The 25,442-nt window shown below is 40.9% G+C and overlaps 1 protein-coding gene and 1 long non-coding RNA gene across 18 annotated transcripts in view; one reads left to right on the top strand and one right to left on the bottom strand.

The window, feature by feature from the left end:
• The first annotated feature begins 617 nt into the window (after positions 1-617).
• LOC130541540 (uncharacterized) overlaps positions 618-25,442 on the top strand; it is a 43,639-nt gene continuing 18,814 nt past the window's right edge. The window contains exons 1-2 of the long non-coding RNA XR_008955608.1: positions 618-690; positions 886-1,115. This is a non-coding gene — a long non-coding RNA (uncharacterized LOC130541540). The remainder of the gene's footprint in view (positions 691-885; positions 1,116-25,442) is intronic.
• The window catches only part of SNCAIP (synuclein alpha interacting protein), a 154,989-nt gene continuing 145,298 nt past the window's right edge, over positions 15,752-25,442 (bottom strand). For 9 of the 17 annotated variants that reach the window (XM_055112575.1, XM_034960402.2, XM_055112577.1 and 6 more), the window contains one exon: positions 15,907-16,480. In XM_055112575.1, the coding sequence (XP_054968550.1) occupies positions 16,396-16,480 (85 nt within the window). In that variant the 3' untranslated portion in view covers positions 15,907-16,395. Of the gene's footprint in view, positions 16,481-25,442 lie in introns of all 17 variants that reach the window. The other 8 variants (XM_055112579.1, XM_055112578.2, XM_055112583.2 and 5 more) reach the window with 3 other exon arrangements.

Here is a 25,442-nt window from a genome sequence, read left to right as displayed (position 1 = left end):
ATAAAAGTTATGCAGACTTATGAATAGGTTTTCCTTGTTCATATACTTCTTATTTTGTGCTATGATTATATTCATTTGCTGTTGATGATAGTAAGAACTGAGCACCTGTTTAAACAGATTTAAGATTGTTTCTTCTGGCCTAGGGTTTTGGTGTGTACCCTCTTTAAAAAAATTAAAGATCTAGACAATTGAGATATATATTTCTGTTCTACTTTTCTGTTTATATTTCTCATTCTATGGTTTTTCCGAGGTGGGGAGTCCACATTAAAGGTTATACTGCGTCTGGCTCTAAGATTTGATTTCTTAAACACATCCCAGGTCAACTAGAGTGCTAGAGTTTATTACTTTTCAAAAACCAAACCCCTGCCAAGTGAAAGGAGAGAAGGGCATATTTAGATGAAAGTGCTTGATGTTCAAATTCTGCAGTTTGTTGACATTTTATTGCTCAATGCAATTTCTCCTACCCTTCAGGGCATTTTGCTTAATGGTTTCCCAAGAACAGTATGATGAGGCTTCAAAGCAAGCGGCAAGTTTTAGCAACAATGCTGTTATTCCAGTTTATATGAGTCACATGTCCAAAACCTTGTATAAATCTGAAGTTTTTCCCATAAACACTTATGCCCAGAAAATATGGTAAGCTATGTTAACAAGCCATATTAGATATCAAGCATTAATATGGAAATAAACCAGGTAACTCCTGTGTAATTGATCTTTGTGGGGACTTGGAGGAGGGAAGGTGAACCTAAACTTTAGCGTGTGCTAAACTTAATTAATGGTTAACTAAATTCATTCAAAAATATCTGTAACTTGTGGTCTGATAGTGCTGGTTTTTGGATATGAATTTGTCATTAAGACTACCTGGGCTGACTCTCTTTTCGGACTCAGCCCACCTGCACCCAGGTGAAATAAACAGCTTTATTGCTCACACAAAGCCTGTTTGGTGGTCTCTTCACACGGACGCGCATGAAATTTGGTGCCGTGACGCGGATCGGGGGACCACCCTTGGGAGATCAATCCCCTGTCCTCCTGCTCTTTGCTCCATGAGAAAGATCCACCTATGGCCTCAGGTCCTCAGACCGACCAGCCCAAGAAACATCTCACCAATTTCAAATGCTGTAAGCGGCCTCTTTTTACTCTCTTCTCCAACCTCCCTTGCTATCCCTCAACCTCTTTCTCCTTTCAATCTTGGCGCCACACTTCAATCTCTCCCTTCTCTTAATTTCAATTCCTTTCATTTTCTGGTAGAGACAAAAGAGACATGTTTTATCTGTGAACCCAAAACTCCGGCGCCGGTCACGGACTGGGAAGGCAACCTTCCGTTGGTGTTTAATCATTGCAGGGACGACTCTCTGATCATTCAGCCACGTTTCAAGGGTGTCAGACCACGCAGGGACGCCTGCCTTGGTCCTTCACCCTTAGCGGCAAGTCCCGCTTTTCTGGGGAAGGGGCAAGTACCTCAACCTCTTCTCTCCTTGTCTCTACCCCTTCTCTGCTTTCCTGGGGCAGGGGCAAGTACCCCTCAACCCCTTCTCCTTCACCCTTAGCGGCAAGTCCCGCTTTCCTGGGGCAGGGGCAAGTACCCCAACCCCTTCTCCTTCACCCTTAGCAGCAAGTCCCGCTTTCCTAGGGGGCAAGAACCCCCCAATCGCTTATTTTTGCACCCCAACCTCTTATCTCTGTACCCCAATCCCTTATTTCTGCACCCTGACCTCTTATCTCTGTGCCCCAATCCCTTATTTCCGTGTCCCAAACCCCTCTCTGCTTTTCTGGAGGGCAAGAACCCCACTCCCCTCCTCCGTGTCTCTATGCTCTCTTTTCTCAGGGTTTGCCTCCTTCACTATGGGCAACCTTCCACCTTCCATTCCTCCATCTTCTCCCTTAGCCTGTGTTCTCAAAAACTTAAAACCTCTCCAACTCACACCTGACCTAAAACCTAAATGACTTATTTTCTTCTGCAATGCCGCTTGACCCCAATACAAACTCGACAGTAGTTCCAAATAGCCAGAAAATGGCACTTTGAATTTTTCCATCCTGCAAAATCTAAATAATTCTTGTCGTAAAATAGGCAAACAGTCTGAGGTGCCTGACGTCCAGGCATTCTTTTACACATCAGTCCCTTCCTAGTCTCTGTGACCAGTGCAACTCGTCCCAAATCTTCCTTCTTTCCCTCCCGCCTGTCCCCTCAGTACCAACCCCAAGCATCGCTGAGCCTTTCTAATCTTCCTTTTCTACAGACCCATCTGACCTCTCCCTTCCTCCCCAGGTTGTTCCTCGCCAGGCCGAGCTAGGTCCCAATTCTTCCTCAGCCTCTGCTCCTCCACCCTATAATCTTTTTATCACCTCCCCTCCTCACACCTGGTCCGGCTTACAGTTTCGTTCCGTGACTAGCCCTCCCTCTCCTGCCCAGCAATTAACTCTTAAAAAGGTGGCTGGAGCTAAAAGCATAGTCCAGGTTAATGCTCCTTTTCCTTTATCCCAAATCGGATAGCGTTTAGGCTCTTTTTCATCAAATATAAAAATCCAGCCCAGTTCATGGCTCGTTTGGCAGCAACCCTGAGACACTTTACAGCCCTAGACCCTAAAAGGTCAAAAGGCCGTCTTATTCTCAAAATACATTTTATTACCCAATCTGCTCCCGACATTAAATAAAACTCCAAAAATTAAATTCCGGCCCTCAAACCCCACAACAGGATTTAATTAACCTCGCCTTCAAGGTGTACAATAATAGAAAAAAGTTGCAATTCCTTGCCTCCACTGTGAGACAAACCCCAGCCACATCTCCAGCACACAAGAACTTCCAAACGCCTGAACTGCAGTGGCCAGGCGTTCCTCCAGAACCTCCTCCCCCAGGAGCTTGCTACACTTGCTGGAAATCTGGCCACTGGGCCAAGGAATGCCCGCAGCCTGGGATTCCTCCTAAGCCGTGTCCCATCTGTGTGGGACCCCAGTGAAAATCGGACTGTTCAACTCACCTGGCAGCCACTCCCAGAGCCCCTGGAACTCTGGCCCAAGGCTCTCTGACCGACTCCTTCCCAGATCTTCTCGGCTTAGCGGCTGAAGACTGACACTGCCCAATCGCCTCGGAAGCCCCCTAGACCATCACGCACGCCGAGCTTCAGGTAACTCTCACAGTGGAAGGTAAGCCCGTCCCCTTCTTAATCAGTACGGAGGCTACCCACTCCACATTACTTTCTTTTCAAGGGCCTGTTTCCCTTGCCTCCATAACTGTTGTGGGTATTGACGGCCAGGCTTCTAAACCTCTTAAAACTCCCCAACTCTGGTGCCAACTTAGACAATACTCTTTTAGGCACTCCTTTTTAGTTATCCCCACCTGCCCAGTTCCCTTATTAGGCTGAGACACTTTAACTAAATTATCTGCTTCCCTGACTATTCCTGGACTACAGCTATATCTCATTGCCGCCCTTCTTCCCAATCTAAAGCCTCCTTTGCGTCCTCCTCTTCTATCCCCCCACCTTAACCCACAAGTATAAGATACCTCTACTCCCTCCTTGGCAACCGATCATACACCCCTTACCATCTCATTAAAACCTAATCACCCTTACCCCACTCAACGCCAATATCCCATCCCGCAGCACACTTTAAAAAGATTAAAGCCTATTATCACTCGCCTGCTACAGCATGGCCTTTTAAAGCCTATAAACTCTCCTTACAATTCCCCCATTTTACCTGTCCTAAAACCAGACAAGCCTTACAAGTTAGTTCAGGATCTGCGCCTTATCAACCAAATTGTTTTGCCTATACACCCTGTGGTGCCAAACCCATATACTCTCCTATCCTCAATACCTGCCTCTACAACCCATTATTCTGTTCTAGATCTCAAACATGCTTTCTTTACTATTCCTTTGCACCCTTAATCCCAGCCTCTCTTCGCTTTCACTTGGACTGACCCTGACACCCATCAAGCTCAGCAAATTACCTAGGCTGTACTGCTGCAAAGCTTCACAGACAGCCCCCATTACTTCAATCAAGCCCATATTTCTTCCTCATCTGTTACCTATCTCGGCATAATTCTCATAAAAACACACGTGCTCTCCCTGCCAATCGTGTCCGACTGATCTCTCAAACCCAAGCACCTTCTACAAAACAACTCCTTTCCTTCCTAGGCATGGTTAGCGCGGTCAGAATTTTTACACAAGAGCCAGGACCACACCCTGTAGCCTTTCTGTCCAAACAACTTGACCTTACTGTTTTAGCCTAGCCCTCATGTCTGCGTGCAGTGGCTGCCGCTGCTTTAATACTTTTAGAGGCCCTCAAAATAAGTAGAGGCTTTTCCTACAGGGTCTGAGAAGGCCACCGCAGTCATTTCTTCTGTTCTGTCAGACATAATTCCTCAGTTTAGCCTTCCCACCTCAATACAGTCTGATAACAGACGAGCTTTTATTAGTCATATCAGCCAAGCAGTTTTTCAGGCTCTTAGTATTCAATGAAACCTTTATATCCCTTATGGTCCTCCATCTTCAAGAAAAGTAGAATGGACTAAAGGTCTTTTAAAAACACACCTCACCAAGCTCAGCCACCAACTTAAAAAGGACTGGACAATACTTTTTACCACTTTCCCTTCTCAGAATTCAGGCCTGTCCTCAGAATGCTACAAGGTACAGCCCATTTAAGGTTCTGTATAGACGCTCCTTTTTATTCGGCCCCGGTCTCATTCCAGACACCAGACCAACTTAGACTGTGCCTCAAAAAAAAAAAAAAAAAAACTTGTCATCCCTACTTTCTTCTGTCTAGTCATACTCCTATTCACCGTTCTCAACTACTCATACATGCCCTGCTCTTGTTTACACTGCCGGTTTACACTGTTTTTCCAAGCCATCACAGCTGATATCTCCTGGTGCTATCCCCAAACTGCCACTCTTAACTCTTGAAGTAAATAAATAATCTTTGCTGGCAGGACTATGCCAAATCTCCTTAAGCACTCTCTAATCAGACATCGAGTCGTCCCATTTCTTAGACCTTTTATACCTGTTTTTCTCCTTCTATTATTCCATTTAGTTTTTCAATTCATACAAAACCGTATCCAGGCCATCACCAATCATTCTATACGACAAATGTTTCTTCTAACACCCCCACAATATCACCCCTTACCACAAGACCTCCCTTCAGCTTAATCTCTCCCACTCTAGGTTACCACGCCACCCCTAATCCCGCTTGAAGCAGCCCTGAGAAACATCGCCCATTCTCTCTCCATACCACCCCCCAAAAAATTTTCGCCGCCCCAACACTTCAACACTATTTTGTTTTATTTTTCTTATTAATATAAGAAGGCAGGAATGTCAGGCCTCTGAGCCCAAGCCAAGCCATCGCATCCCCTGTGACTTGCACGTATACGCCCAGATGGCCTGAAGTAACTGAAGAATCACAAAAGAAGTGAATATGCCTTGCCCCACCTTAACTGATGACATTCCACCACAAAAGAAGTGTAAATGGCCGGTCCTTGCCTTAACTGATGACATTACCTTGTGAAAGTCCTTTTCCTGGCTCATCCTGGCTCAAAAAGCTCCCCCACTGAGCACCTTGCGACCCCCACTCCTGCCCACTGAGCACCTTGCGACCCCCACTCCTACCCGCCAGAGAACAAACCCCCTTTGACTGTAATTTTCCTTTACCTACCCAAATCCTATAAAACGGCCCCACCCTTATCTCCCTTCGCTGACTCTCTTTTCAGACTCAGCCCACCTGCACCCAGGTGAAATAAACAGCTTTATTGCTCACAAAAAAAAAAAAAAAAAAAAAAAGACTGCCTGTTTTAGTGTGATGCCTTAACCATTGACTTATTGGAAATTTACCAACAAGATGATGCATAATCCCAAGAACTTTGTCCTTCACGGGTATTTATTCCACAGGTCAAGGAGAATATGAAGTATTTATTAGCTTTAAGGTGGTTTTTACCTTATGGAACCACATACATACCAATAAAATGTGGCTTTATGAGGGATATATTTTAGTTCTTTTATGGTTAAAATATGAAGTGCCAATTCTTACACTAAAAGAGCTATTCAATCCCTCTCTTACAATTCTCTGCTTTTAGAATTGACTCTTCCCCCCCACCCTTTCTATACTTGTACTGGATTGGGTACTTGTCTTGGTCAAGTGACTCGGTTCAAATTGGAACATTTCTGTGCAGGTAGGCCCATAGAAATGATTATGCCTGGAGAAAGACTGTTTGCATTAATGGTTGCACCAACCTAAAAATGTCAGTAAGGATAGTGGAATCTCATTGTCTGCAGGTTTAGTAAAGAAGGTGCATGCTTTCGTGTGTCTGGAATCATGTGTATGAGCTACGTTCGGAAACACCTGGGAGGCAGCTGATCTCTCAGGTCTCTGCCCAGCATACCATACTTTCTCAACATGTGTTTATTACTGAAAAGCAGAAGAGAAAATCCTCTTGACCATATAATAAAATAAGAGGCTATAATAGCAAGTAGTCACTTTATTGCTGATGGTTTCTAACAGTGTAATCTTCCAAAAACTAATGTCAGCCAAACCTGCAACATTTAGGAGACTGGGGGGCTCTGAACTTGTGCTTTGGAAAATGCTAATACTTCCTTGAAATTTCATCTGAGAGTTCTCATTCTGCAATACTCATTGCACAACAGAGGAAATTTTCAGCTCTGGTTTTACATTTTCTTCTCTTTTGCGGGCTTGGGGACAGACCTCAATGTTATTTTAACTTAGTTTCCTCCAGGCAAGGAGATTTACTTAATTGGGTAGCCACTCAAGAAACCCTGTTCCTGCACATTTTGTATAACACAGGCCGTGTGCTCCTTTTGGTTTGTGGTGTGTCTGGAAAACAAAAGGAACACAGGAGAAAGGGGAAGCTCGGCCTGTGAAACATGTCTGGAAGGAGGCTGAAGGATATTTAAATAAAGTGATTATTTTTAAGTGTCCATTGGGCCTAGGTAAGTCCCAGCAAAATGGCCCTAAAATCAGAGGTGTGATTTTTCTTGGTTGTCAGAGTTTAAGTCTGGAAAGGAACAATATCTAGGCATTCACTTGGAATGTGGCTATTTTACATATAAGCAGAAGGAAGGATTTTCCATTCTCTTCTTATTCCTCTAAAGCTTAATGATGAATTGCTTCCTGCTGGAGACTTACTACAATCCAGCAGTTGTTGGGAATGTGACATCCCAGAATTGTCTTGCAGATGTGTGTGCAGGTCCAGAGAGACATGGAGGTCTGTAGCCAGGATGCCAGTAACCCAGTCAGACAAGACACAAATAGAATGGTTCCCTTCTTGAAGTCTTTACAGGTTTTGGAAATTGGCTATGACAATTAGTCCTACATGTGTGCTGAAAAAGGCAACCACCAATATAATGACTAGTAACTTCTCAATCTAACTTAATATTTACTCCCCATACCTGCTATTTACTGCCTGTAACTAGTTTATTAAAACTTTAAGTATATTTATTTTTAAAAGTACATCTCTTTCAACATAGATGAATTAAGAAAATCTATGCTATCAACAACGATAGATAACAACTTTAGTAATTTGCTTACTGGTTTCTTGTGCTAAATTAATGTAAATATGGAGAGTGATTATGTGAGAGAGAAACTTAAGGGAAGAGATGACAACTATGAGTTATTCACCTACAAACAGCAAAATTTTTTGAGTAAGAGACAAGAAATGTGAGAAGAAAAAAATTGCAGGGAGCTTAATGTAAAGCAGAAGTTCTCTTCTACCTCTTACTAACCTTTATTTATTTATTTTTTTGAATGCAGATAACATATTTTAGCTGTGCTGTAGGGTGAGTCTTCCTCAATCACATATCACCTGCCCCCACCCCACTAGCCGGTCTTCCTCCCACTAAGCCAAAACCTGGTCCTTGAACCTGGAACTTATGAGGCATAAGCGAACAGCGGATGGCTCTTTGTAATACAACTCAAGTTGAGAAAGGAAATAGACTTAGCATAAGTTACAGGAGACATAGATATCAGCACTAAGTTAATCTTTGTGGAGAGGAGGGAAGGCCTGTGCCACTGCCCCCTCCACTTATAGGATCCTAAGCACCATCCTCACCCCAACCTACCACCGTACCCAGCAGGGGAGGGAGAGAGAGTAGCGAGAAAGGACAGCCCAAGGTGAGTGCTTAACCCAGGAGGAGGCTGACCCTTGGAAAAGCAGGGGGAGTAGAAGGATGAGGGTGAGGAGGAGGGTCAGGGGAGCGTGTCAGTTCAGGTGGTCTGAGAAGCAGCCCTCCAAATGGGACTAGATGTGCAAGAGATTTATTACGGGCCTTGCCTCTGAAGGATAAAGGAGGAGGGCGCAGGTGTAGGCAGCAACGTCTTTCTGATACTGTGAGAGTGGCTCGGAAGGAGGACGGGGTAGGAAGAGCTCTAGACTGCAACACATTCAGAAAAAAATTTAGCCAGGTCAAGGGGAGTCCCAGACCACAGTTTGCCCTTGGAAGAGTCTCAGGGTGGGAGGATATGCCCTGGCTGTCATCCCTCTGCTGTGCTCAGTCACTGGCCTTGGGGTGAGCGCACAATAGAGCTGAAGGTGTCCCTACAGCAGGCTTTCTTGCAGAGAGCTCTTAGCGGGGTAATTCAGGGCTGCCACAAGGAGGGGTACATTGCATTGACGTGGAGTGCTCCTTAGAGGGACTCTCAGGATCTAGGACTAAGGCCCTGGATCTGGGTCAGAGCAACGAGACGAATTAAACAGAGAACTCCCTTTTGAATCTCTGCCCACCTGTCTGTAGGTTGGAAAATATTAAGGGCTGTTTGACTCTTTTCCAAGATTCTCTGAGCTTGACAAGCTACCAGTAAGGCCATTTGGCTGTGAACATGTAGTACTATGTTCCTATCTGTGATTCTCATTTTGACACTTAATCACATTACATGTGGACATGGGCAGCCAGTCACTGCATCTGAGTATATATTGGTCAGCCTCTATTAAATGCAAACCTTACAGGGCACCTGCTTGGCCTCAGCCAAACCAAAAGTGGTTTCTCCCTCCTCTCAGCTACATTGAGTCCCTCCACACATATTGTTTTCTGTCTTGCACTTTATATATTTGCGTATGTGATTTCTCCCAGCGTCCACAGACAGTAAGCAACTTGAAGATAACAATTGTCTTACACTTTGAATCAGCACTGCCTTGCACACACAATTGGTGTGGACTTCAACATCAGTTATTAGGTTGCTGCAAACATAATTGCAGTTTTTGCCATTAAAGGTAATGGCAATTATGTTTGCACCAACCTAATAAATAAAACAAAGGGGCAGGATTGGGCAGATAGAAAGGTAGGGTGGAAAAAACACGATGGAAACATTTATTTTTATTTCAGCCTACTTATTCTCAGAAGGTCTTTAAAATAGAAGACATAGGTGTGTTACAGCCATTAAACAGGATAAAAATGTAAGAACAAAGGAAGAGGGTGGAGTTGGAGACAGCTTGTTATACCAGAAAAAACTAGGCTAAGGATTGCTACTGAGATTAAATGCAAACTTTGCTTTTGACCTTTTCCTGGCAAGCAAGACAAAAAGGGAAAACATGAGTTATATAAGGTTCTTATTAGCTAATAAAAAGAAGCATGCCAGTTTTTCCTATAGAAGCATTTTTTTTCTCTAGTACTAACTCTAAGAGGAATTTATTTTATGGCCCCTTATAGAGCCATTGAATTTTAAAATATATGATGGTTTCAATAAGAGTTTTATAAAAAATATATAGAAACTTTTTTCTATATGACTATTTCTTATATTGATTTTTGATAAATGCCATAGTTTATAGATGACATTTCTATGGAAACTTAGGGTGTAGTTTAACCATCAGCAGTGAAATGAATTTGAGCCCATAGCTTTTGGAAGGACCCTGGAAATGGTACATTTCAATAATAATGACCACAAAATTATATCCAAATAGAATATAACTTTGGCTGCATTTCTTTGACATTTGGCTAAATAGTTCTGTTCCGGTATACACATTTTGATTTGACATTGGGCTTTCATGATAGTTAGAATAGTCTAAATTCCATATATGTGTAATGACCTAAAATTGATTCCAGCACATCCTAAACTAAACATTAGTAGAAATCACTCTGGGGGATGTGAAAGGTATTCTAAAAGACCTCTGGTTTATAAATCAGTTTAAGCACCCAACCCAATTAAACAAGTTTCTTTTGTACTCTGGGACTTCTTCGAGATATGAACATGATAATATATCATTACAGACTGGATTCCCTGGTAAGTAGACTCTGACCTAGAGATTAATGTGCAGGAAGTTTATTATAGATGGCTCTTGGGATCAACGTCTATATTACGGAAGAGAAAGAGGCTGTGTCAGGTAGAGGAAGAAGTTGGGACAAACCCATGGGGGAGGTCTGAAGCTGGGATGGCTTTCTGGGGTTGTCCAGAGTTATGTTAGGGGCTGGGTCTATATACCTGCACATTGACCACTACTGGATATGGGCTGCCCAGGGAAAGGCTGTGCTCTTGGGCAAGGTGACTTTCTTCAGCCAAGGGCAGTTCCTGGAGAAGGCTAAGACCTGAAAGCTCTGGGCCACCAGTACCACCAGCAGCTGGGGGACTACGTCCTTTGTTTCTGAAGGTGGGGCTTCACAGTGTATGTCAGGACTTTGTATGCACTGTTTACGTAACTAATTAGCAAAATATACATTAATCCTGGAGCATAGCCAAACATCCCCTAGTCCTAGTGGTAAATAGAATATGATTTGTGAAATGCTGCTTTATTCCAGTGGTGTATTCTTTATTCTGTCAACTGAGTATTTCAGTTAGGTTGTATATTTGGCTGCTCCTACCAGAAGACAGATATCAGTGATTTAGTCAATTAGGAGAGTTTTTTTAGTCAATAAGTAATATGTACAATTCAGGGCTCACATAGCTGCACAAGGAACTGGGTTCCTTATCTTTCCTTTTTTTCTTTTTTTTAAAGAATCTGACTTTTGTCTTTATGGCTAAAGAAGCAGTGCTGTATCCCACGGTAGTACAAAGGGCAAAAGATGAGTGCCAGGTAAGCGTTGTCCTCTACAAGATTCTCTAAATCCCCACTCTACGAATTCCACTTCCCTCTCATTGGCCAGATTGAGTCACATGGCCATTCCCAGTTTCAATGGCATCTGGGAAAGTAATTTTACCTGGGAACATTTAACTGTGTTCTTTTAATCAGAAGAAAGGGAGAAAGGACATTGAGGAGATAACTAGCATTTTCTACCACAAATAATAGAATTTAAATTCTTCTGCCATTGTTCCTAATTGGCTGAACAACTGTGAGAATAAATTCCACAGAAAAAATATACAGTTATAAAATACATATATGAGTATAACATCATGACAGATCACCGTACTTCTCAGATTCATTCTGTTTAATTAAGACTTTCCACATTTCATCAAAAATATTTCTTATGAATGTATCGCTAATTTACTTCCACCACTTGGGGCAGAGCTTTGTACATGGTAGGCATTCAGCATGTGTGTGTGTGTGGTGTGTACAAAATAATATGTTTGACGTCTAACAGTGTCCTAAGCAACAAGGTAATAAAATATCATATATCTTGGTGGTTTATCAAGAAGAGCCCCTCCAGTAGCAGCTAGGAAATGGTATTGAGAGGTGGGGTTTGGTCTTTGCTTTGAGTGTGCTTTGTCTTGGTTATGCTACTGCATAATGAGTCGTTTTCTGGTGATTTGACTTCTATAAACATTGATTTTAGGAAATTTAGAGAAATATTTCATAACAAGTGAAAACCTAGCTACATTATGTTTAAACATAAAAGTGTAATGACCCTATCCTGGATTGAAAAATTATTGCTGTGTCTTCTACCTCTCCCCTCCAGAAAAGAAGTTTCACTTTCTATAACTTTAGGATTTACAAAATTTCCAACATGTGAATTACAACACGGAACATGATTTTCAAATTGTATACATATTACACACACTCCCTTAAAACACAAAATAGGTTCTTCTCCACATTCTACCCCAGGTTTAGGGATATACTACTCTTCATTTCTCTTTGAGGTCAGGGTAATTTTTTGCGTATTCTTCTCAAATATTTTCTCGATAGACAACTCACAGAATCACAAAATTAAAAGTGGAAGCCATGGTGAATGCCAGAAGATTCTGCATTGCAACATGCTCCCAGCCGATGCCAATGCTGATGGGTTCTGACCACGTTTTGAGTTAGCAAGGTGCTGGTTTTAAAACTTAGTTGCACAAAGAAGTGTTAAGTATTTGAGGTGATGGATATACTAAGTACCATGACCTGACCGCTGTAAATGATATGGTTCCAAACATTACTATGTACCCCATGAATATGTATAATTATTGTTAACTTAAATCTGGTTGCATATGGAAATCCTAATATTTGTTCTTCTCCTTCTTCCTTCTTTCCTCCTCCTCCTTCTTTCTTCTTTTTCTTCTTCTTCGTCTTCTTCTTTACAAATACTGAGGCCTAGGTTCCACCACAGAGAGGGGATTTATTTGTTGGGGGTTTAGCTTGGGCATCCAATATTTAAGAGCTCCCCTAGGTGGTATAATGTACAGCAAAATTTGGGAATCACTGCTATAGACTAGTTGGAACAGTTTTTTCCACAAGTCTCTCCAAATGCACAATTTGGTAGACTTATCTATCTTTGTTGCTACTATGGCTGATACCAACTTCCAGGTCTTTTTTGTTCAAATGGAATGCCTAGCACAGGGCCTCATTCTTTGGCATGGGTTCAATCACAGTGTGTTGAATATATCAGCATGTGGGACACTTGTCCCACTCACATGCTCTGGCAAGAAGGGAGAAGCAACTTGCTTTTCACTGTAAACCTGGTCCAGCACATGTGTACTTACTGCAATTTCTTTGCCAGGTTTCTTTCAAGGAAGATCCCATATATATAGGGTTTAGTGATCTTGTAAACAGAAGGCAGAGAAGAGAGAGAGAAAAAAGGAGGGAAGATGACAGCAAAGAGGGAGGGAGGGGAGAGAGTAAGGGAGAGAAGGAAGGAGGAAGAGAGAGAGAAAAGGAGGACAAGGAGAGAATAGAAGAAGACTGGGGAGGAAATGAAAAGAAAGATGGCTGTAAGTTGTTAGTAGATACTAAACACCATCTGTGAGAGGTGATACTAAGATTCTGTTGAGATTAACAAATTTTTGGTCTCAGGAGACAGGAATCAAGTGCTTGAAAAGTTACATAAAACTATGCAATTGTTAAAGAATAAAGGGAAATAATACTGAGATAACATAACAATAATGACAGACCTATCAACCAATGAGAGTTATAGGCTAAGCGTAAATTCCATTTTTTATGAGGGGCAATGGTACCAACTCTGTTGCAGTAGTTCCTTAGGCTTACTTAGCTCTATTAACTTAATTCAACATTAAGGATATAGGTGGCTGCTGAAGAAAAAATATTTAATCTAGTTTGTATCAAGGAGTCTTTTAGGGAGTTATTTAAATATTTATAATTATTTCCTCTAGCCTGTACCATAATTTTGCTTATAATTATTCATTTTGAGAAAAATAATTGTCAGTCTTACTTGAAGATATCTTTTGAAAGCCTCATCCCCACTTCCAACCCTGTGATGCACATCTAGAACTTTCTTATTTGATTTGAAGTCTTGATACTGTTTTACAAGAATAAATAATGGGAATTTAATCCACTGAAAGTGGTGACAGTTTGGTATCTTGTTATCTTTTCTAAGAAACATTCTTAATTTGCTGCGTTGAACTTTGGCAGTATAAGTCCCTTTAGTGACATAAAAGAAGCCAGTCTTTAAAAGATGCTGACAGATGTGATTGTTTTTTTTTACAATGGAGCTGAGTTTCCTACTCTGCTGCATGTAATTAGGCATGCAGATAGAGCTTTACTCATTTTACTAGCCCATTGGGTGGCAGTTGGGACAGGGGCCTCAAAGCTCTGCTCACTAAAAGGAAACACACTCTCACTTTCTTTAACATGCTAATGCTTCTCAATTTCTAGAAAAAAATAAACGAGTTTTGTGTATTTTCATTTAAAAAATGGTGGACAAAACTAAGTTTGTTGTAAGGAAAACATCATTTGTACTAATTTCAAGCAACCATAATGTATCAATTTCATAAGGAACTTAGACAGTAAAGATAGGTACATGTATAATTTAAGGGCCATTATTTTTAGTATCCTAGCAACATCATTAAACAGAATGCATTATCAGCCCAGATTTCTTGGGCTGATCTGAATCTGCTCAACTTCCCTATTTTACCTTTTTTATTCTTTGCTCTTTTGTACTCATACTGCAGAAGCTAAAATGCTAGTGTCACTGAACAACTGAATTGCCAGGGTTTTCTAAGTCAAAGTAACATCTCTTTCTTTCAAACTCTTGAAATTTTCTTTGCTATGTTTAATTGGGAACTCTATGTGGCTTATGAAATCTCTGCCTAGCCCCCTTCATCTTTCACATTTAAAAACACAGTTTAAGAACAAAACTGGGACCTCTGGGAGACAGAGAGAGCACTCGCTGGGTCCTCTTTCTTTGAGGCTTCATTTTGGCCAAATCCCAAAGGTTGGCTGTGTGACCTCACCATCACCTCCTCTGCACTAAGCAGAAAGAAAACACAGGAGTCTACATTTCACATGTGCTTGCCATAAATTCTCTATTAGAATCTCAAGCAATAGGACAAAGTAGTGAAATATGAGGAAGAAATCAAAGTGGGTGGATAGGGCCAAGGGGCCATAAATCAGAGCGAGGGCATCTCGTTTGAGAAAAAGACCATGTGATAAATGAAGGTTCACACATGGCACCAGGCTCTAACAGTAGCAACTCACAGGACCCGGACAAGGACATAGCACATGGACTGAAATTCACAGATGTGTTGCTCTGTAAGTTCGAAAGGAAACTTCTCCTCGATGTGCATGTAGGCCTGTCTTGCCCTTTCCAGATTTCCTGGGCAGGGCAACGTCCCTTGCCTGAGATCAAAGGACTGTTAGAAGAAGAGCCAGCACCAGAACTCATGCCTCCTGTGTGCGAGTCCAGCAGTCAGTGCACTAGGCAGACAGCACAGTGTAGGTTCATTAGTGCAGTGGGGATAATAGGCAAATACATACCAAAGCCTAGTTATACGATTTACTGGTAGTGTTACCTGGGAACCAGGTCTTAAGACATTTCAAACTTTTGTTTTCTAATCTATAAAATGAGAGTAGTAACATCGCCACATAATAGTGTCTGGTACATAAAAGGCACTAAGGTATTATTAGCTCATTCTATACCTAATTGCATCTCATCAAGCCCAAGTTTGTCAGATGACCTACATATGCAAGATTATCTCTTAATTCAGTGATTTTATCTGCTCTCTGCACCAGGATACAGGAATGGTTCACATTCGACTGATTTGGCTGCAGTAACATTGCTACTAACTATAATAGCATACAGTGTTCCCTCCTACTGGTAAGAATACATTCTACTTTTAAACTAAAACTTGACAGGCCTCTTATAGGCCATGCCAACACTTTGAAAATAAAACTCTTGAAGTTTCAACAGAAATATATTTTTACATGATAGGAGGAAGCCTTCTGGAACTTACCACTTACATGGAGTGAAGGAGTTGCATCAACAATGGGGCTGTTATGAACTCGGGCTCCACACTGTCTCCTAAAGGGATTAGACAGGTCTCATAATGTGTCAGAGGCAGAAAAAAGTGACCCAAGAAGGGGCTAAATCCTTAGTTCTCCTTAATATTTTCCCATGTCAACACTGAGATTTGAGAAGGCAGAAGGAACTGACTTACTTTATATACTTGTCTGATCCTTTAGTACTTAATGAAATATAGAATGTTTTATTTGACCCCTATGGGAAAACTGCTAAACTGAGCAGTTTGTTCCTGAAATCAAATATCAGCAATCAAAATACTTGCAAAGTCCCTTAGAAATCAGAACATCACAGATTTGTTAGAAAGTAGGTGCCCCAAGCTTATAGGTGGCTGTTAACATTGTTTTATTTCCTTTATACAAAAAGTAGAAATGACAGAAAAAACACTCTTGACAGAAACAATACCACTGACCTGATCTCATGAAGGAGCTGAGCCAAATCTGCCCACATTATGGGGAAAGGGAGGTTCAATCAACATTAGCAAATACTCATGCAATTGATGAAATATAAAATGGCATCAGTGGCTTGGTGAACGTCCTGTGGGTAGGGTGAATCAATCTACTCTTAAAAAACATACATTTTCCCAATCATGCTTTTAAATGGCATCTTTTAAAAAAACAAGTTATATATACAGATATCACCCCAAAATGAATCTTTTACAGTCTACTACTATAAATTTAAGGCATCCTGATATTCTGTTCTTCTGCTGGTGAGGCATTGTTTTCATGGTTCTCTTTCCAAAGAGGATAGTCCAGAAATTTCCAATAATTTCCAAAGGGCATCAGTGAGAGAAAATTTAAAAAGTGATTTACAAGAAGAGTTCTTTTGACTCCGGCTCAGCAATGTGCTTTATGCTGTAGGATTTCTTCATTTTTCTATTGATGTCATTATGCCTAAGCAGAAGAGAAACCACAGGCCAAAATTAGATAAAACTATGGTCAAGTTACAAGACAATACCACTAAACAGCTCACCAAAAAATGGAAATTATCCTCACACAAACCACACTGAAGAACACTTCATTCCAATACGCAAATTATTCTCTTTTCATGTAAACTACTCTTTAAACAATGAAAGCAATAGTCCTGTAATAACACACACTTACTAAACACTCTTTAACTCAGCTATGGAAATAATTTCTCAACCATACTGATTGAAATGCATTTTACAGTCAAGGGAATTTTATCAGAGTTAAACAAGATAGGAAGTATAGTATTGTTGGCTGAGTATAAACAAAATATTTTTATTTTATTTAAATAGATTCACTGGTGACACTTTTATTCTCCAATAAGCTTGAGCCTTAAAAGTTTAAAGAAGAATGCTTTTTGGTGTGTGATTACTGAGTAATAGCATGTTGAAAGATCATAAGTAGATAAATCTATAGGAAAAAGAAAAAGCTAAAGAACAATATGCTCCTTTTCCCTCAGTACTTGATACCTGCTAAGTCTGCGGGAAAAGAGTACAAACTCGAGCCTTGGAACAGCTTTGCTTTTCAAATAAATTTTCCCTTGGGTAGGTGCAATCATTTTCATGAGGTATTACTCCCATTCTGGGTGTAAAATCTTCAGAGAGGAGCTATATTCTGAGGGTGGACAAGGCCACATATTACTAAATTACTTCTTGTTGCTACACCAGACAAAAACACTTTCTGGTAATGATACTAGCTATTATGAGACCACATTTGGATGCAGGAGAACCCCAGGCATGGCTCCAGAGTCTCAAAATTGTGCTTGCTCACAAAGACCATGAAGCCTATTTTCAGTGTGCTGGAATATATTTGATCACCATCATCATCATCATCATCTGAAAGTTATAATTCTTATTTTTATTTTTCCTCTAACTGGAACTTTAGAGAGCTGTCCATGGGCAAGAAAGGGAAAGGGAAGAGGTGAAAGAAAAATCTAGTTGGCTAAAAGATGTGCGAGAGATTCCAATTAAACATGATGGATTGAATACACACATTTGTCCTCCATATCCTGCAAAATAACACTGAAATAAAATAAATAAAAAAGGCACAAATTTAGATGAATAAGGGAAATGGGAGGAGAGGATACAACAGACAAAATGTCAATGGTATTTCAGAAACAAAAAGGTGGATGAACATTTAGAGTTGATTTAGCAGAGAAGGAAAAGCAAAAACCCAAGCTTACAGTCAGGGAATCCAACTAACTGATTTGCACTACCAGATGCAGGAATTAGAAGCACCGTGTACTTCTGAAGATGATAGCAACTATGTTAAAGAATGAAGAAGCTCTCTATATACTAACACATAAAGTCCTCCAACATGTCAGGTTAAAAAAAAGCAAGAAACCAAACTGTGTATACAGGGCGACACCTTTATTGTAAAAAGGAAGATAAAGATACGCATTTGTATTTGACTGCAAAAATTTAAATAAGATTTGCACATAAAACTCTATAAAAGCCGGGCATGGTGGCTCATGCCTGTAATCCCAACATTTTGGGAGGCTGAGGCAGGTAGATCAGTTGAGGTCAGGAGTTCGAGACCAGCTTGGCCAACATGGCGAAACCCTGTCTCTACCAAAAATACAAAAATTAGCCAGGTGTGGTGGCTGTAGTCCCAGTTATGGAGGCTGAGGCATAAGAATCACTTGAACCCAGGAGGCAGAGGTTGCAGTGAGCCAAGATCACACCATTGCACTCCAGCCTGGGTGACAGAGCAAGACTCTGTCTCAAAAAGAAAAAGAAAAAAAAAAAAACAGCTATAAAAAAGGAACAAAGAGAAGACCAGTAAAGTGATGTTGGAAATTAATATTATTATAACAGAAATAAAAAATTCAATAGCAAGATTGAAAGGCAAGTTTCAGTAAATATATTAGAGATTCAAACTAGAAAAAGTCAAAGTATGGAAAAATAGAGAAGAATCATTAGAAAATCTGAGGATCAGTCCAGTGTGTCTAACATTAGAATAAGAGGATTTTCAAAAGAGGGAACAGAGAAATTGGAGAAGAGAAAATTTTCAAAGAAATTGTACAAAACATTTCCCAGAACTGAAGTACTGAGGGTTCCAGATTGAAAAAGCTTGCTGAGTGCCCACAGCCCAGGAATGAAAACAGACCCACATCATGGCAAAGCATCAAAAAATCAAAATATTGGAGATAAAGAAGAAATCATAAAATCTTCCAAGCCATTGGCAGAGAAGAATAGGGCTTCTCAACAGACACATTAGAAGCAAAAGAAAATGAAATGATGTGTTCAAGATTCTGAAAGAGAATAATTTCCCACCTAGAATCCTATACTGAGTCAAACACTCAATCTGGTAAATTGAAGATATTTTCAGACTGTCAGGGTCTCAAAAAAATTAGCACCTATTTACCTTCCTTGGGTGGGAAGATATATGACTGAAGCATGAGAATAAACAAAATAGAAAGGAAAAGACAGGTTCAGGAAACAGAGTCTAAACAGGAGAGAAGCACAAGGAATTCCCAGGATGATGTGCATGAGAGACTCCAGGATGATAGCTGTGTGGCAGTGCCAGGAGGCAGCAGTGAAGATGGGGGCAGGAGGAGGGGTCTCCATGAACAGAGAGAAACTGACAAACACCTGAGCTGTCTGAGGGTGCTAAAAGATGGTTTGGTCTTCAGCAGAGTGTTTAGAAACGCATTGTAAATTAAGAAACCAAAATTATTTCCATGGCAAACATAAAATTGTATGAGAAAGAAAATATAACATAGGACAACACAATGAGTCCTTGTGATTAATATTTAAATAACCATAATGATAATTAACACTGAATACTGATTTAGCTCTTTAGAGTGATACAACTATATTCATGGGGGTGGGAGGAAGAGGAAGCAGGAATGTGTGCATGTGTGTAGGTGCGTGTGTGAGAGATAGGAAAGAGAGGGAAAGAGAGAGACAGAAAAAGAGAGAAAAGGTGCAGTGTTGGATTGTTGGATGCTAAAATGGAGCTAGACACATTTGGCTCATTGTTAAAAATACGGATTTAGGAGCCAGACTGAGTTCAAATCCTGGCTCCACAATTTATTGCCATCATTACTATGTAATCTTGGGCAAGATATGTAATCATTCTATGTCTCAGTTTCCAATATGCAAAATTAGGATAATAATAGTATCTGCTTGGCTGGGTGGGGTGGCACATGCTGGTAGTTCTAGCTGCTCAGGAGGCTGAAGTGGGAGGATCTCTTGAGCCCAGAAGTTAGAGGATGCTATGAGCCAAGATCACACGACTGCACTGCAGCCTAGGTGACTGAGCAAGACCCTGTTTCTTAAAAAAAAAAAAAAAGTATCTGCCACATAGTGTCATTGAGAAGATTAAAATAGTACATATGTGTAAAGCACCTGAAATATTCTCTGGGATACTGTATGTGCTTTATAAGTGTTTATAAGTGCTATCATTTTGATTTTCTATAGTAGAATGCCAGTAGATAACAGGGATACTATTTGAAACTGAAAATCTGTATGAGCATGTTACTTAGAAATAGAGAATACTAGAGAAAACACCTGAAGGAAAAGCGAATGGTCGATTCAAAAGAGTGAGGCTAGGGAAGGGGGTGGGTTTGGCACAGGGCACATCAGTCTTTATTATAATGCTAGTATTACTCTTATAAGTATCTATATCACTTTAACAATAAATTAAAATAGAACATTTAAAAGAAGGTTTTGGTCATAGTCTAAAGATAATAAAGTTTAGACTTTGATGGGCATTTCTGCTTTAATATAAGAGGTGCTGTGGTCAAAAACACTAAAATGAGCACTCTTTCTGCAGGACAAAACCCCTTATGATTAGAGCTAAGTCTGTACCAAGTAAAATATTAACTTGAGGCATTTATCTGAAAAATATCAGGATAATTCAATCCTCCCTGAACCCTTCAATTACCTAGTCCCAAATTAACAGTATTCAAAGAACGAAAGTGTTTGGGTAATTCTGGCATGAATTATTCAGATAATTTGCTACTCCTCTATTTCATTTTTGGATATGAAATCACATTCTGAGTGACCAAAATTGGAAAGAAAAAAAGCTTAAATTTAAATAACAGTTTTTCAAGTGTTCTAACTTGCTGACTCATCTAGGCATGGATTGCAGATTTCCACAGTCCATGGTGACCAGACTGCAACTTACAGCATCCATGTAGAATGGTCCACGGCACGCACGACATTTCCGCTGATAACCAAAACAGGGAAACCTTGCTATTTTCTGTGATCTCCCTCAGAGTTTTGACTGAGAGCACATCTATAAGTCTCATCTACTAAGAAATGGATTTTGGTTCAAGGCATGAAAACTTGTATTTGAAGTGCCCAAATGGAAACTCACTGTGGGTAGGTGGACTTGTGACCAGAAGGCCAATATTGATAAAGAACACACCATTTTTCCCCGCTGTGGGAAGACAGGCTCAGTCCTTTTTTTATTCATATTTTTCTCTCTTCTTCCACTTTTCCTCTCTCTAGCTTCACCTCTCTCCAAATATCTATGAAGTCTCTATCATGCACCAGGCACCAAGCAAGACACTGGGAGTACACGTGGAGTACAAAGGTGCTATTGGGGGTTGCTATTTTCATGAAGCTCTTAGGCCTTTTTCACAGAGCTTGCCATGTTTTACTTGAATCCTATTTTCATTCTCTCTTGATTATGATCTCCCTGAGTGAAGGAATCAGGCCTTATCCTGGCAGAGCAAAATGTGTGGGAGCTGAAAATATTTGCAGAGTGGCCCGGCCATCCAGGGATGTGGCATTAGGAAGATTGTCCATCCGCGCTGTCCTCAGCGTGGGGACGAAGAGCACCAGTGACTGGCCGGAGGAAGGATACTTGATGAAGGCACTGGAAAGTGGCTGTGTAAAGTCCCTATTTGGTATTTTTAAACTCAACTAACCTATTGCTTCTTTGAAACTCCAGCCTTAAGAGATGCAGGCAGGCTCTGTTCTTTTAAAGTACAAAGATGCCTCTAGTGGTGGCAGACGTGTGGTGCAAATATGACATTAATAGAACATGTATGTGCTTTGAGGTCACACAATTCAAAACTGGATCTCTGGGGAATAAGGAAAGGAGGGTGGGGGTGGAGAAGTGAGTTGTCCTTAGGTTTTCTGACTATCCTTAAATCAGGAGCGGCTTGTTGAAAGCAAGTGGTCTGGTGGGAAGATTTTGGTGTCCAAGGCAGTTCTCTTCCTGTTGTCTTCCTACTGTTGGTTCATGGGTGTTCACAAACTCCACACATTCATTTCCTGCCTCCCTGGAATAGTGATTTAAGAGAGTACGAGGGTCTTCCCTGCCTTTTTTATGTCTCAACATATCATACTTTGACACTAACTAAACTGTTTCACTGTCTTCTTGTGGTGCAATCTGCTTTCTCCTTTTCCCAGTGTAAGGAGCTTATGAAAAGACACCCCATTTGTGCATCCATCTTGGGAACTCTGCCAGCCTCTATAAAGACTTTGCTAAATTGTGCTTAGACACTGGGAAGATGTGATCATTCTGGCTTCTCATAACATGGACATTTTTTCTTTATACACAAGACTCTGCCTTATTGGCAACAATTCCCTGTAATTCTACTGTGCAATGGTCAATAGAAACCCCAAAACCTGGCACATTTGAAAGAAGGAACTGTCACTTAATTCATGTGAAGAAATAGTTCAAGGCCTCCTCTTCTTCTCCAAGTCATGGTATAAAATGAGGGTTTTCTTTCTGAAAATACTTTGAAACTACAGGCGAGGCTGAGGTGGGTGTGGGCAGGACAGAGAACACAGAACACCTAAGGAAGCATGAGGAGGCAGGAAAGAGAGAGAGAGAGTGAGAGAGAGAGAAAGAGTTGGCGGGGTTGGGTGGGGACACAGACAGAACACTTGGGGAAGCATTGGCGGGGAGGAACCACGGAGCACCTGGGGGTACACTGTGGGAGAGCACAGAGTACCTGGGGAAGCATGGGAGCTGGGAGGGTCAGTGCTGCTCTAAGGGATTCTGGAGCAGAGGCAATCATCCAACTTCAGGCACCTGGCTGTTGTCTTTCAACTTTTGCTCATTGGGCATGCAGCCTGATGCCAGCAGGTTAGAAAGGCAAACAGAAAATTATACTTCCGTTCAGGGCTTAGAACATGAAACTACAGGCTGGTTGCAGTGGCTCACACTTGTAATCCCAACACTTTGGGAGGCTGAGGCAGGTGGATCATCTGAGGTCAGGAGTTCAAGACCAGCCTGGCCAACAGGGTGAAACCTCGTCTCTACTAAAAAGACAAAAATTAGCTGGGTGGTAGTGGCATACACCTGTAATCCTAGCTACTCAGGAGGCTGAGGCAGGAAAATTGCCTGAGCCTGGGCGGTGGAGGTTGCAGTGAGCCAAGATCGCACCACTGCACTCCAGCCTGGGTGACAGAGTAAAACCCTTTCTCAAAAACAAAACAAAACAAAACAAAACAAAACAAAAATAAAAAACATGAAACTACAGTTTCTGAGCAAAAACTCAAATGTCTATAGTGTTAAGCACCAACTACTTTACTAAATACTTTTTCATTAACAGCTTTAACAAACTTTTCTGAACTGTTGCATTGGTGAGATTTGTCTGTCTCTGGAAGGATGCACTCAACATATATTACATAGTTTGGTAACAACACCTACATGATTGAGTAGGTTTATCATTATCCTTTCAAGAATCAAGCATATGAGTTAAAAATAATGTTAACATTTTAAGGTCAAAAAATGAAAGCAAGATTAAAATATGGTTATTTGATAATATATAGAGAAATGATGGCAAGGAGACATTTGTTCAGCAGCACCAGGGTCTTGTTGCACCGGCTGCATTTTCCCATCAGGATTCTGGAAATGCTTTTTACTGGGGCTGAGGATATGCTCTGGTTGGGAGCAGGTTTCAGCCAGGGCCTCACCTTTACTTCCCAATGTCTTCCACATCTTTGAGTAGGTTTATCATTATCCTTTCAAGAATCAAGCATATGAGTTAAAAATAATGTTAACATTTTAAGGTCAAAAAATGAAAGCAAGATTAAAATATGGTTATTTGATAATATATAGAGAAATGATGGCAAGGAGACATTTGTTCAGCAGCACCAGGGTCTTGTTGCACCGGCTGCATTTTCCCATCAGGATTCTGGAAATGCTTTTTAGTGGGGCTGAGGATATGCTCTGGTTGGGAGCAGGTTTCAGCCAGGGCCTCACCTTTACTTCCCAATGTCTTCCACATCTTTGTTCCTTTTTCTGTTTAGTATGATGTCCTGGCAATAAGGACAGAAATGTGTGTTTGTGTGTGTTAGGGGTGGGGGAATGATACCCTAAACTCTGACTCTCTAAGGGGCACAGCAGATGACCATTACTATAGTAGATGTCATCTCACTACTGGCGAAGCAGACCAGTCTCTTTGAAGTGGCTGCTGAACAACCTTAAGATCTATGCAAAATATTTGATACCAGCTCTTGGCTCTCAGTATGAAGTTCCCAGTGTGGCTAATACCTTGGCAGTAAAACCCACACTAATGGTGTTTATTGCTATATGATTTTTAAGGACTCTATGCTAATGCTGGTGCTAGGATTAGGCGTTTCCTAACCCCTCAGGCAACTGTGCCACTGTGGTCAAAGTGGGTGTTACTGGTGGTGGCCAGGGGTTATGCCCTTTTGCCTATCAGTAACTGGAATCACTGCTCACTTTGTGCCCTAAAGATCTCAGATGGACTTAAACTCTGGGAAATGAATGTTTCACTGGCATTTTAAGACAAGTAATTGCAAACATTTCCTTGGAGTTACAATAACTTAAAAACAACTTGTCTTTTGTAAGATAAAGTAAAGATAAATCTGCTTGTTATAAACCAAGTGATCCTCTGCAGTTGAATCACACTGGGGATGCTGCTCAAAGGAATAGAGTTGAATCTAATTTTAAAGGGCATTGAAAAGAAATTTAGATTTTTGCTATCAAGCTGTGAACAATTTAGAAAAATAAACAGCAAACAGAGCCCTCACAGAGCAGACATTCTTTAAAATGTTATATTTATTGTCCCTATTTTTCCTTTATCAGAAAAAAATAACAATTTCTTTTAACTAAAATGGAATTCCAATGTATTCCTGGAACCGGGATCCATTGCCTCACTCTTTTCCCCAGGGATATGCTGATAGGGCCATGTAGAGGCAATAACATTTGGCCCCAACTCCAACCCAATGACTGCCACTGACTTCCAAAGTCATACTACTCTGGGCATCCCTGCTACCTGAGAGGAGCCGTTTGGTGGTCAGGCAAATTTTGGGGCCAAGATTTGGAGTCATAGCTGAGAGATGAACACTTTAGTTCCATTCCTTCTTGCAGTGGGGTCCCACAGGCAAAATTAGGCAAGCCTAGGTATTTTTCAGGCCCACATTCCCACTCTAGTCTTAATTTATCAGAAGAATCTTTATTTCAGCCAGAGAGATCCATTCTTGCTTTATCTCAGGAGTGAACCGGCCTAGTTCTCTCTGTCTGTGTGTGATTATGAGTGAGTGAAACCTCTCCTTTCTAGCATGAAAGAACTAAGGTTTCCACTTCCTATGGAAACACATGCCAAATGACAACCATGATAAAGTATAGGTTAATTTACAGGGTAATGAGGAGAAGGGGTCAAGATGCTTATTTAAATACATTGAATATTTTTATTTTGGGGTTTCTAAGTATTTATTGTTGAAATTAAACTCTGTTAATAAGTAAAGCCAGTGAATCTAAACTGAGCCTTTAGAAGGACTTTTCCTTAAGCTTAGAGAAGGAAAGTGTTAACCTAGCATCAGATAACTGAGTAGCCCCATAACCTCATTTTGTGCTCTGATTTTTGTAATCCTATTATAACAGATGTCTCAGCTTTGTTCCCTTTCTTATAAAAAGACAGAATGAAATGTTTCTGGCAGGAGAATCTACTGTG

Source organism: Pan paniscus, chromosome 4 (genome assembly GCF_029289425.2).
Source record: "Pan paniscus chromosome 4, NHGRI_mPanPan1-v2.0_pri, whole genome shotgun sequence".
Classification (NCBI taxonomy): domain Eukaryota; kingdom Metazoa; phylum Chordata; class Mammalia; order Primates; family Hominidae; genus Pan; species Pan paniscus.
Note: the sequence above shows the minus strand (reverse complement) of the source record. Positions and strands in the feature narration are given on the sequence as shown.